At 39.9% G+C, this 13,918-nt stretch overlaps 1 protein-coding gene across 1 annotated transcript in view; it reads right to left on the reverse strand.

The window, feature by feature from the left end:
* The window catches only part of LEMD3 (LEM domain containing 3), a 1,135,447-nt gene extending 1,127,003 nt beyond the window's left edge, over window positions 1-8,444 (reverse strand). Inside the window, exon 1 of the mRNA XM_044088062.1 lies at window positions 7,169-8,444. Coding sequence (XP_043943997.1) covers window positions 7,169-8,381 — 1,213 coding nt within the window. The 5' untranslated portion in view covers window positions 8,382-8,444. The remainder of the gene's footprint in view (window positions 1-7,168) is intronic.
* Between the last annotated feature and the right edge of the window lie 5,474 nt (window positions 8,445-13,918).

Genomic DNA, 13,918 nt, shown 5'->3' on the forward strand with positions numbered 1-13,918 from the left:
CCCCCCAGGGGTTAAAAGTAGAAAAAAATTTTAAGGAAAAAATGGAAATTTTCCCCCCCCCCTTAAAAAAGGGGGGGACCCTTTTCCAAAAAACCCCCCGGGTTGGCAACTAACAATAGGCAAAACTGCTATTCAAATTATAGCTTGCTACAGATCACCCACCATGTACCAGGACTCCCACTCCGCACTCCTTGAAACATTGGGAAACATAAAAGGTCATACCAAACACCTGATATTGGGTGATTTCAAATACTCAAACATTAAATGGGAGAACTACTCAAATACAAACTCCCTTGCTCAACATTTCCTAGAATTTATAAACTCAAATCCCTTGGATCAACTGGTCAACACCCCCCACAACATATCAGACCTGGTCAACATGGGCGATAGGTGTTCCACACCAGAGGTCAACCCCTTGCTGGTTAGATTTGTCCATAAACTAATCACTCTGGATATCCACATTCCGCCACCACCCCCGGTCAAAGAAACCACCGTGAAAAACTTTTCAAAAGCAAACTTCACGTGACTTAAGACCGAGGTGGGAAGTTTCAAAGCCCCCATGCTAAAGGACAAAGCTGTCCAAGCTGCAAAATCCTTTACTAATGCACTCTACGAGCACCTACAAGAATGCATGGATCGTGCTATCCCAAATAAAACCAAGACTCACTCCTCCAAGAAAAGGAAACCAGTCTGGTGGACCCCTGCCATAAACAAGCTATACAACAGGAGGAGGAAACTAGTACAGAAAAGAGCAAAATCCCAAGGAGGGAAGACATTCCTGATCAGTATCAGCAAGAAACTACGTTCCCACATAAAATCATCCAAGGCTAGCTTCGAAAGAAAAATTGCCATGGACTCCAAAGATAACCACAAGGCATTCTTTAGCTATGTCAACAATCTAAGTGGCGATTCTCAGATCTGCTTGGAGTTAGTGCAGAATGCATAAAATACACCAAACAGACCGATATAGCCAATATCCTGGCAGACAGGTTCAGTGCAAACTTCACCCCCCTCTCACCCCCAAAAGGGCCCATAACTATACCAGAAGAATGTAGTGCCCCTGAAATCACAGATACTCCGGTTAAAACAGCCCTCTCCAAAGCCAAAAAACACATCAATGGGACCGGACGGTGTCCAGGCTGCGTCATACAAGAGCTCAAAGATGAACTAACCCCTCACTTAAACACACTGTTTAAACTCAGCCTATTCACAGGCTACGTGCCCACAGAGTGGCACACAGCAATGGTTATTCCACTCCACAAAGGTGGAGCCACAAATGACCCCAGGAACCATCGCCCTATAAACCTGACTAGTTTGGTCTGCAAAGCTATGAAGCGCATCATCATGGATCTCAAAACACAGAAACAGAACTCAATGCTGCTCCGGCACAATGAAGGCTGTCCAGTAACTACAATCACGTTGTTTTGGTATTATGAATTACGACCACAGAGTGAATATAATAAAACTGATATTTATTTAAACAGAAAATAATAAAATGAGTAACTGACTTAGCGCTTTCATCTCACCACTGAGACTTCTTCAGAATCCTGTTACAAATAGACTAAATTGTTCTTTTATAACAAATAATTCTCACTCATTGGTCCACAGAAACTGACATCATTAATTGATAATTAATATAAAATTAAATAAATATTGTGAATAAACTGTAACTAGCCTTCGTTACTTTTCTTGACTGGGGCTGGCTTAATATTTTAATACAAAGAATTAATTAAATAAACAGACCACGCAAAACCTAATTGTAGAACAAATTGTAGCTTATAAATACTGAACTATCACTGTGCACTACTTCATTATCTAAAAAATATATATTTTTTATATGTATTAATTAATAGAAAATCAACATTAAAACATATGTAACATAGCATGCATAGAAAAAAATGCTCAATATAAAAATCCTAAATATAAAAAACTAATATAAACAAGTTTGAGATATGCAAATTACAAATATAAAAATGCAAATATAATATGATGTAAAAGGTGCAAGCATAAAAGCTCAGGCATAGAAATTCAGACATAAAAACTACAGGCATAAAAATCAGAACATGAAGCATAAATAAGCATAAGGAATCGGACATGAAAAATATTCACAGATCCCCAAACTCTCGGGTCCAATGCTGTCATAGATGCCACCAAATGAACTACAATGTTAGACATAAGTAATTCTATCACTATACAAAACACAAGATGAAATAGAATATGTATAAATGTACATGTATAAATATATAATGGGAAATATAACTTGATATGTTTATACGAATATATGAAAATTAGTGTAAAAATATATATGTATATATATACTTATATATAAAAAATATAAAAATATATAATGGAATTTTTTTTTATTTAATGATGTGTATTTAAATATAATATATTTATGTATAAAATATTAAGATATTAAAATTTGAATATTAAATATAAATATAAAATGTAACCAATAAAACTGAATATTAATTAAAATTTATTAAATGAATAATTGAATGAATAAATTGATTGATTAAATTTCATCTACTGTGTCTCTTAGGATGACCTGCTAATACTTTTAATGCCGGACTAATAGAAATGTGGTCATTGAGTCCTTTACCACCACAAGCATCTAACCTTAGTTGCCATATCACTTCTTTGTATTCCAAACGTGTCTCCCAATCCCCTCCTCTTTCTGGGTAGGCAATTTCCTCCAATACCCAGAACTTAAAGTCAGCATGTGTACAAGTCAAAGCATATCTGTAAAGTGCATTATCATCATTACGTTGATTAATGTCTCTCACGTGCTCATATATTCTAGATCTGAGGTGGCGTTCTGTTTTCCCAATGTAATAACAATCACAGGCTTTGCAGAAAACAAAATATACCACCCCTTTTGAATAACAACTGTAGTATTTCCTGGCTTTAAGTGTAATTTGCAAATTTGGAATTCTAGCCTCTTTCAATCCTGCTATGTAACAACATTGTGCACATCTACCACAAGCAAAACTACCCTGTTTTTTAATACTTCCACCACTACTACTTTTATCCTTTTCTATGATATTCTTAATATTTCTATTTCTTCTGAAGCTGAATTTAGTCTTGTTTTGGAAGACATCCGTCCTCACTGCCATGTTTTTGAACATTTCCCATGTTTCATGTATGCTTTTTTTCAAGCAACCTATACCTTGATGGTAAGTAAGGGTCAAATATGGTGTAACCCCCTCCCTAACTCTTTCCTGTGTATTCAAACTATTGTTCCTACTATCCATGTTGTTAACATTTTCATTATTATAGTTGGTATTAAGTACTGTATTTGCATCAATATTAATGTCAATATTGAGTACTGAATTTCCTTCAAAAACTAGCACACCATCCTTAACACATAGTGGAGTATATTTAACACCTCTCCTTGCTGTTACATATTCCTTAATTGGGATAATAAAGTCCATAGGATATCCTCTGTCCATAAACATTCTCTCTATATTGTTGATTTCATCCAAAAATTCTGTCTCATCTGAAATCATTCTAGCCATCCTAATCATCTGTCCTTTTATAATGTTCTTTTTAAGTTGGTAAGGATGGTCACTATCAAAGTGTAGATACGCATTAGAGTAGTGTTCCTTTCTAAAAATGTTGGATTTATAGCACTTATTATTGTGATCCGTAATCAAGTTTATGTCCAAATAGTGAATTTCATTTCTTCCAACTTCATGTGTAAATTGTAAAAATGAAGTTGTCTGATTAATGTAACTAATAAATTCATTCACCATATTGTAAGATCCTGTCCATAGGACAAAAATATAGTCTAAAAAATGAAAATACTGGCCAATGTATTGACTATACATAGAATTTAAAACATAGTTCTTCTCCCAAAACAGCATTACTATATTGGCGAAAACTGGGGCACAGGCTGAACCCATAGCAACCCCGTCCTTTTGGTGATAATAATCACCCTCGAAATACATGTAATTATATTTTAAAACCAATTCCATGCTTTCTAAAACTAATCTAAATTCTTCAACTGTTAAAAATTTCATTTCCTGTAACATATCTTCAAACCATTCTAAACCTAAGACCTGGGGAATGACAGAAAACAAATCTTTCACATCAATGGTAATAAAGAGTTTCGTCAGTATAAATGCTTCTCCCAATTTTTTGTAAAAAGTCCCAAGAATCTACTAAGATATGATTATATTTATTATAAATTTTTTTAACTTTTGTATCAACGTAGACAGCTAAAGGCTGCGTTTTTGATCCTTGGGAAGATACGATAGGCCTCAATAGGGGGTCGGACCAGGATTTGTGGATTTTGGGTATATCGAAGATAGCAGGTATCACTGGTTTGGGAACTTTTAAAAAATTATATAATTTGGTATCAATCATACCTGTAAGTAAATTATCATCTAAAATCAAATCGATTTTTCTATAGGAAATATTTATTTCATTTCTGGTTACCAAGCTATAATGTTCCTCGGTATCCAAAATATCTTTCATCATTTTGATGTAGTCCCATTTGTCCATAATCACCAGCCCTCCCCCCCTTGTCAGGCTTCATAATACGTATCTTGTCATTTTTACTCAAGTTATCTAATAAATCGGCCGCAGCCTTGGTCAAAATTTTCTTCAATTTTCTTCCTTTCCTGTACTCGCTACGAACTCTGTTAACACATTTTTCAAAATTTAAAATTTCATGTTGAAGTGGGGGGTTGTATGTACTTAGTCTAGTTAAACTATCCCCTTTATCTTTTACTGCTTTGTCTTTAAACAAATGTTGAAAATTCAGTTTACGTGTAAACATCCTAATATCCAATATTATATTTTCTATCTTAGGCTTGTTTACAGGAAATCATGGATCTCATTAACAGAGACATTGGGAACCTTCAAACACTGGACCCTACCCAGTTCGGCTTTGTTAAGGGCAAATCAAGCCTCCTAAACCTGGTGGACTACTTTGAGACAGATACCAAGGCTATAGACGAGGGAAAGGTGGTCCACACAGCCTACCTAGACCTCGCAAAAGCCATCGACACCATTCCCCACTCAGGTATTATAGACAAGCTCACCAGCCTGAACATAAACCCCTACGTCACGAGATGGGTTGCCAAATGGCTCATGGACAGAACCCACATGGTAAGAGTTGCGGGAGCTAGGTCTGACTATAAACTGGTTTACAAGTGGCGTTCCAAAGGGCTCAGTCCTAGGACCCCTCCTGTTCGACATACACTTCTCAGAGGTACAGTCACGCACAGGAGAACTATGGCTGACCAAGTTCGCAGACTACTGCAAACTAGGGGCTATAATTGACTCTCTTGCCGACACAGTCATCCTCCAAAAGGGTCTCACAGACAGATACCTGGTGTCAAAATCATGGCCTCAAGCTAAATGCCAAAAAGTGCATAGTCATCCCCTTTGGAAAAAACAAAGTACCCACAAACTACCACATAGGTGGTAGCCCCCTAAATATGGAAGGCCTAAGGGATCTGGGGACCCAAGTAGATAGTAACCTCTCCTTTGATAATCACATTGCCAAAGTGGTTAGAAAATCCTTCTATGTGGCCCACCTTATCACAAAAGGGTTTGCATCCAGATCGAAAGAGGTCATTGGGCCCCTCGACGCATCACTCAGTCCCATCATAGAGTACAATGCCCCATTTGGGATGTACCTTACAAGACACCTACAACAACTGGAAAGACCAAAGTACCACCTCACCAAGAGGATCACTGGCCTCAAGCAGATGCCCTATGCAGCTCGAATGAAGAAACTTCATCTGTACCCTGTTGTATACTGCCTACTCAGAGGTGAACTCTGCCTGACATACAAGTCCATGACCAACTCAGAATTGATGGACATGGTCCACCTAAAGAAAACCATACCCCCCCCCCCCCCGAGCCACACGATCCAGGAATCTAAACCTCACCACAACAATAAATAGGACGTGCTGGAGGGATAGATTCCTATCCCAGAGACTTCTCATGCTCTGGAACAAGATTCCAATCCACATTAGGCAGAGCTCCTCGCAGACTCTCTTCAAAAGAAAACTTGACGAGTGGATGGGAAACCAAGTTTACCCCAGGGATCACTTCAGTGGTTCTGCTGGACAGAGGCACAGGGAACTAATCTAAGGGGGTGGCGGCGAAAGCCAACATATTCCGGTTAGGCTTATAAATGCCTTCAGGCAGACAGCCTTGTACCTACCTATGAACCTATGCAAGTTGGTAACCTGTAACCTACACATTAAATATTCAAAAAATGTAGGTAATGCCTCTCAGTACCTGGTTCATCATTTCGGTTCTCAGCTGGGGTGCTTTCTGTGAAAAGTCTGCCTGTCCCACGTCCAATGGGTTTGCATCAAATGCTCGAGATTTTATCTCCTACCCAAAGGCATGCAGTAAATGAAATGCCATACTTCAAACTACCCATGTGTGCACAAACTTGGTGCTGAAACGGACTGACTTCTTACCCAGAAATAGCTTGTCTATCTTTTGGCTCCCCTTACAATCAGAACTGGATAAAATGGTTCAAACACAGGCAAATGAATGAAAAATTAAATATTTGTATAGTTTTGAGAGAGAGACCACTCCCCTATTTATTTCTCAGTCAATTAGCTTCTTAATCTAATTCGGGGTCACAGGAAAGCCTTCAGTGGAAGGTTGGGTGCCGGGCTGTCAACTCGACACCGTAAAACTCCACTGCCAATCATGAGCGGACAGGTGATCCGCTGTGGAGACCCCTAACCGGGAAAAGCCGAAAGAGGAAGATGATTAGTCTGCTGGCGACGAAGTGTGACCCAGGAAAATTATTAGCATGTTCCACCTAGGATTTCTGAAAGGGTGGCACGGGTAGTACTTTTTAAAAAAGTATTTTCTGAACCAGGAGGAAGGTTAAAATGTTTTTTTTTTAATAACGTCTGCGTTACTACAACGCATTCCACATCTCATACAGAAACAATATTAGCGTTTGTTACAGTTCTAAGACATTAAAATGTGCTCAATAACTTAAGGAAAAGCGCACACAGAGAGGTAGCATGGTTTGGTCAAGGACTGCCTCTGGGCGGGGCTCACGGCCGCGCACCAACTGTGTGAGAGTAGTACACCCTATTCCATACATACCGGTACACCGAGATAATTACTACCAAATTCGTATGTACGAATGTGTTGCTGAAACGAACTATTGCATACTTACTGATTATTTCCTTATTCTGAGGAGCTGCCGAACCTCTAACCTTCAAGTAGGTTAATCCAAGAATTAGAAAAAACAAGCACCCAGCAGTCAAAAGAACCATTGACAGATAGTGAGCACTGACGCGGGCACTACTAGACATTTCCTCGCTTTTAAACTGCTGGAGAAGTTCTTCTTCAGGTCCCGTCCGCTCCCTGTTATATGCACTTTGGCAATAAGTATGTCTGGTGTCCAAATGACCGATATGATTTAATGTGTGGGAGGCACTTGTGTTGTTCGGAATGGAACATACTTTCGAAGTGGTATTAAAGGTGCTGTTTGCGTCCAGACTGCTTTTTCTATGGGCACCAACACTGTTACTAGTTCTCTCTCTATCGTTTAACACAGATCCACAATTATTCACATTTGCAGTGAAGGACGTCACCTTTTTATCACTTTCCATTTCTTCCAGTCCGCCCTGAGCTATGCCAAGGCTTCCAAAGGCAGTGCTGCCACTTAAAAGCGTGGCAGCTCCAGTGTGCTTCTTGCCCGTCTCCATCCCTTTACTTTTATTAGCAGACGACCCTGTTTTACCAGGTGTACGTCTGGGCTTGATCGTACACCATACATCTGAACTACCTACTTCTTCTTCAGAGTCCGAATAACTGCTTTTAATAGAGTTAATGTTATTGACCCGATTATTTTGGTACTCCTCAACATGATTCTCAAATTCAGTCCGATTCATAGCACTTAAATTACTCTCCCATAACGATGCCTGCTTCCTCCTGTTTTCATGGGATGAAACAGTGTTAAAGCCAAATCCCTGTCTTTTATAGGACATAGGCCTGAGTTCCCAACGCTGGTGAGGACTTTGGTCCCTCTTGCTAAAAGGCCTCTTCGGGGCAGCCTCTGCATCAGACTCGTCGGAGCTGAATCCCAGTACAAACTTACTGCCATCTAACCTTTTCTCAGACACATTCCTGCTGGGGAGGCAATTGCTCATCTGAGTGACGTCATCACTGGCGGGTCTGGCCCGGACTCCAGACGTTCCGGCTGCTGGGATTGTCCTGTTGATATTTCTGGATTTGGGGGTTCCAGCACGCTGTTGTTCATCACGTAATTTCTTTAGTTTCTTTAGATAAACCGGGCGCGTACTTTCAGTAATAGGACCTGCAAGACACCCAAGACTTTTAAGCTCGGTCCAAAGCTCCCTATCCGTTAATTGTACCGCCGCCATATTACCGAGTGTTGCACGCTCGTCCTACAGGACATGACGTTACATATAGACTTTCATGCAAGACGTTCATTTCCCAATGCATTGTTAACTTAAGAGGCAGTCCCTCTAAATAGCTGAGTGTCAAGGCTTGAGTAAGGGTACTCAGTGGTGCTATTTTAGGATTGTTTTAAGTGTCACAATATTTTCAGTTTTCGCATAGTGGATTTTTTTCTGTTTCAAACTTTAGAACAAAGTAACGTTTCTAGACGGGCTGTTTACCTTCCCTATGAATTAACGACTCATGATTTGAAGGAAGTAGAAGTTGTTTAACCATGCATGACCAGGAATATTAGCCGTAGTCAAGGTAAACACGGTTATACGTTCTGTTTAAAAATACTAAACGCCTGAGCTGTACTAGGTGCAAAAACGTTTCATTTTTAAATTTATGAGCAAAACTTATCTGACAGACTATATATATGCATATGCTTCGGACTCTCACCATTTGTAGAAACGGCTCTTGGATTATTGATTGCGTACATGCGAAATGTCAAGTTTGACTGTCCCATCGATACTCATTGTAGTCCCTGGGAGAAAAGCTCAAGAACGTAACGCTTTTTAAATCCGACAACGAATGCCTCAGCCTTTGAGTACCTCAGTGACTGATTAGCACATTTACAGCGCAGTATTTACTTCAGCAACTATAGCAATGTGTGACTTTTTTGCACTATGTGCGTCCCATGAAGATGGTCCATTTGACTCATACCTTCTTCCGTTGCTAACACATTTAAATGACATAAGTACAGATATGATTTGTATTTGTACCGTATGATTAAATGAAAAACCATTATGATACAGAAATGGTATACTTCATGCAGTAGGAATTGTGACAATTTAACTTCAGAGTAATACGAGCGATTTGAATTGTATGGGAAGAGAGTACTGATTATCAATGTACGATTGTGTTTTACATTGTATGGTTTCGTTTACATATTACTTCTTGTTCATATAACTTTATAACAGTGGGAAGTGCCCACACGAGGTGGTGCAACAAACTTCATACGGGTACCCGTTTTTCGTTTTCAGGCTTGATTTACCCATACCACAGTATTTTGTAACCACAAACACCCGCGCGCGCACAGTGTGTGTGTATGTATGTTTGTATATATATATATATATATATATATATATATATATGTACAGTTATTAAGGGGAATATATAGTCTCACAGACCACAAGCCATATCCACTTTCATTGCAAAGGACTGGAATTCACGTTTTGCCAAAATAAAAACTAACTGTTGCAGAATTTGAGTTGTTTTTACTGTTTCACATAAAATTAGGGCATTTCAGGTTCAAAATGACATGTTTAAGCAAGTATTAGAGGAAATTTAAGAAATAATTTTGTGCTGAACTCTCGGGCACACCACTCAACTGTACAGAATTTCGAGAATGTCTTGATTTTTTGCTCATATTTTTGGTCCATTTTTCATAAAATGATGGTTTTCTGGCAAACTAATGGCAACTCGTTAAAGATTGAAGTTAGAAAACAATGATAAACATTTGAATTTCAGACTTCATACCCTACAGAAAAATTAATACTAACGCAAAACCTGTTGTTCTATCAGCTTTCTAAATTTGTAAGAAGATATTTAAAAAAATGTCGCTATTTTGGGCCTTTGCCCCACTTTTAATTTTGGCTTTGCCCAGATTTCTTGCTTTAAGAGGTTGAGAGGTATGCTGTCAGGACATAGGTTCATAGGTAGGTAATAGGTTATTGGCCCTTGGGCCTATATAAGCCTAGCCAAACAGTACCCTGGCTTTTGCCACCCAAGAAAATTATGTTCCTGTGCCCCTTTCAAGTAGAGCCACAGAAGTGATCCCAGGGTGAATTTCCTGTCTCCCATCCAGTCATCAAGATTTTTCTTGAAGAGTGCTAATGAGGAGCTTTGTTTGATATAGATAGGTAGTTTGTTCCAGAGTATGGGAAGTCTCTGAGACAGGAATGTATCCCTCCAGCATGTTCTGTTTATTGTGGTGACAATGTTTATGTCCGTAGAGCGTGCAGCTCGGAGGGATTGGGATTTCTTTACGTGGAGCATATCCAACAGCTCTGGGTTTGACATAGCTTTGTATGTTAGGCAGAGATCACCTCTGAGTAGGCGATATGTGAGAGAGTAAGGCTGGAGTTTTTTGAGACGGTCTGCATAGGGCATCATTTTGAGGCTGGTAATCCTCTTTCTGAGGTATTTCTGTTGCCTTTCCAGTTGTTGTAGATGTCTTGTGAGGTACATACCAAAAGGGGTGCTGTACATACCAAAAGGGGTGCTGTACTCTATAATGGGTCTAATGAGTGATGAGTAGAGGAGAGCAATGACCTCTTTTTTCCTGGATGAGAAACCTTTTGTGATGAGGTGTGCCACATAGAAGGATTTCCTGACTACTGTGGCAATGTGATTATCAAATGAGAGACTACTGTCCACCTGTGTCCCAAGGTCTCTTTATCACACTTTTGGTGTTAAGTAGACTACCGCCTATGTGGTAGTTCATGGGTACAGAGTTTTTACCAAAAGGGATGACAATGCACTTTTTGGCATTGAGCTTGAGGCCATGGCTTTGACACCAGGCATCTGTCTCAGTGAGGCCTTTTGTAGGATGTCCACATTGTTAGGAGTTTTGATTATGGCTCCTAGTTTGCAGTCATCTGCGAACTTTGTTAATAAAGACCTTCTGTGTTAGCCTGTACTTCAGAGAAGTAGATACCAAACAGGAGAGGACCTAGGACTGAACCCTGTGGTACTCCACTTGTCACTGGTCTGAAGTTGGATTTGGAGTCTGCTACATGGCTTTGACACCAGGCATCTGTCTCAGTGAGGCCCTTTTATAGGATGCCCACATTGCTAGGAGTATTGATTATGGCTCCTAGTTTGCAGTCATCTGCGAACTTTGTTAGCCAAAGACCTTCTGTGTTAGCCTGTACTTCAGAGAAGTAGATACCAAACAGGAGAGGACCTTGGACTGAACCCTGTGGTACTCCACTTGTCTGAAGTTGGATTTGGAGTCTGCTACTTTCACAGTGTGGGTTCTGTCAGTGAGCCAGTTGGCAACCCATCTTGTGACATAGGGATTTATACCTAGTATAGTGAGTTTGTCTATAATTCCAGAGTGGGGGATGGTGTCAAAAGCCTTGGCGAGGTCTAGATAGGCTGTGTGAACTACCTTACCCTCATCTACGGCTTTGGTGACCGCTTCAGAGAAGTCTGTCAGGTTTAGTAGACATGATCTGCCTTTTACAAACCCGAACTGGGTAGGGTCCAGAGTATGGAGATTACCAATGTCATTGTTTCTAAGTTCCATGATGATACACTCCATAGCCTTGCAGACCAGGCTCGTCAGGTTAATGGGGCGGTAGTTCCCAGGGTCCATGGTGGCTCCCCCTTTGTGGAGTGGGATAACCATTGCTGTGCGCCATTCAGTGGGTACAAAGCCTGAGGTGAGGCTATGATTGAACATGGTACTTAGGTGGGCTGCCAGTTCGTTCTATAGTTCATGTAGAACACAGCCTGGGATGTTGTCAGGTCCCATGGATGCTGTGTTCTTGGCTTTGGAGAGTGTGTTTTTTTACCTGTGCAGCCGTGATTACAGGTACTTTGCATTCTTCTGATATAGAGATGGGCCCTTTAGGGGATGAGAGAGAGGTAAAATTAGCACTGAACCTGTCTGCCAGGATGTTGGCAATATCAGTTGGTTCTGTATATTTACTGCCATTGTGCTGCAACTCAGAGCAGATCTGAGTGTTGCCATTGAGATTCTTGACATAGCTATAGAATGCTTTGTGGTTGTCTTTAGAATCAGTGGCGATTTTGTTTTCATAACTAGCTTTGGAGGATTTTATGACGGATCTCCACTTCTTACTGACGCTGACCATGGAGTTCCTTCATTCATGGGATTTTAGTCTTCTTTTTTTTTTCTTTTTTTTTTTTTTTTTTTTTTTTTTTTTTTCACCACCAGGAGGTTAACATCTTGGTTCTGATAGGGATTGCATGATCCATGTACTTGTGTAAGTGGTTATAAAGGCAATTGTATAGGATTCGGCAGTCGTATCTCTATTGTCGGTCAGCATGGGTGTCGTGAAGCTTGCCACTTCTGTCTTAAGAAGCATGAAGTTGGCTTTGGAGAAATCTTTTACGGTGGTTTCCCTAATGGGGGGTGGGATGTGGATGTCTAGGGTGAAATTTGCCATTTTTTTTTTTTTTTTTTTTTTTGTTTGTTTTAAGTGAAACTTCTTTAGGCAGGAAAGTGAAACGGAAGTGAGACTCCGCTGCTGATGGTCTCAATAAACATAAAAAAGAAAGAAAATACAAAAGAGACAGAATGTTACATCCTCAGACTTAACAACAACAAATCACCCATTTACCCTTCCCTACTACAAATGCATATTACCGATTAGTTAAGTATGAAAGCCTCATCGCTCACCGTATGAAGTTGTACTGCTAAACTTGAAAGTAGGAAGTAAGGCTGTCGGGCGCTGACGTCCAATGAATTATATATACTAACATGTTATTTCCCATGGCTGTACTCCCAGAAACTGCACTGCCAGCTGTAGTGCCATCCAGCGAACAGACAGGAGAAACAAAATCAAGAGGTACAAAAATAAATTTATTTCTCGAGAGGAATAAAAAGAGAGAGTTAAAATGTGTTTTGCCATCTTTGTTAGGGCACTTGTGAGTGAACATTACAGCGTACTCTTTCTTGGCCAGAGTCTCACAACTGCCCTAACAAAGATGGCAAAACAATTTTAATAGTGGGCACAGCCCTGATATGAAAAGAATGCTGCAAAAAACAAAGAAAAGTGAAAGATTTCTTTTCCATTGGTTACTCTCCTTCTTTATTCAGCTTTTGTGAGTACAGCCACTGGAAATCACACATTGTTAGTATGTGTAATTCATTGGAATCCAGTGCCCTTGCGTCCTACTTTCAAGTTTAGCAGTACAACTTCATACGGTGAGCGATGGGGTTTCATACTTAACTTATCGGCAGTATGCATTTATTGTAGGGGAAGGGTAAATTATTGAGTTGTTGTTGTTGAAAAGTCTGTCTCTTTTTGTATGTTTATTGAGAGATATAGATATTCATGTGCAATGTTTTTTCCCCATCTGTGCCCAAGGGTTGGGAGGGTGGCCTAATGGTTAAAGTGTTTGTCTTACAAACACAAGGTGCAGGGTTTGAGTCTCACAAGGGATAATTGACTAGACTTAATATGGCTCGCAAGGGCAGTTAGCTTAGTACTAATCTATGAACCTATGTAGTTGCACTGTTAGTGACTATGCAGTGTGTGTGTGTGTGTCAGCCACAGAACAGTGCCACCATCTGGTGGAGTCTCACTTCCATTTCACTCCAAACTCGCACTTTAGTGCCTAAAGCAGTTTTACTTCAACAAAAATGAGGTTGTTACACTGCAGAGATTCTTTTCCCTGTGTTTAGATACCACTGTTTGTAGCACTTGGTAATTAAATTGCTGTGGAGCGAGGAGAATGGAAATCACAAGGGATTTTTTGTATC

The sequence above is a fragment of the Protopterus annectens genome, chromosome 11.part0 (genome assembly GCF_019279795.1).
Source record: "Protopterus annectens isolate FY-2018-M chromosome 11.part0, PAN1.0, whole genome shotgun sequence".
Taxonomy (NCBI): domain Eukaryota; kingdom Metazoa; phylum Chordata; order Ceratodontiformes; family Protopteridae; genus Protopterus; species Protopterus annectens.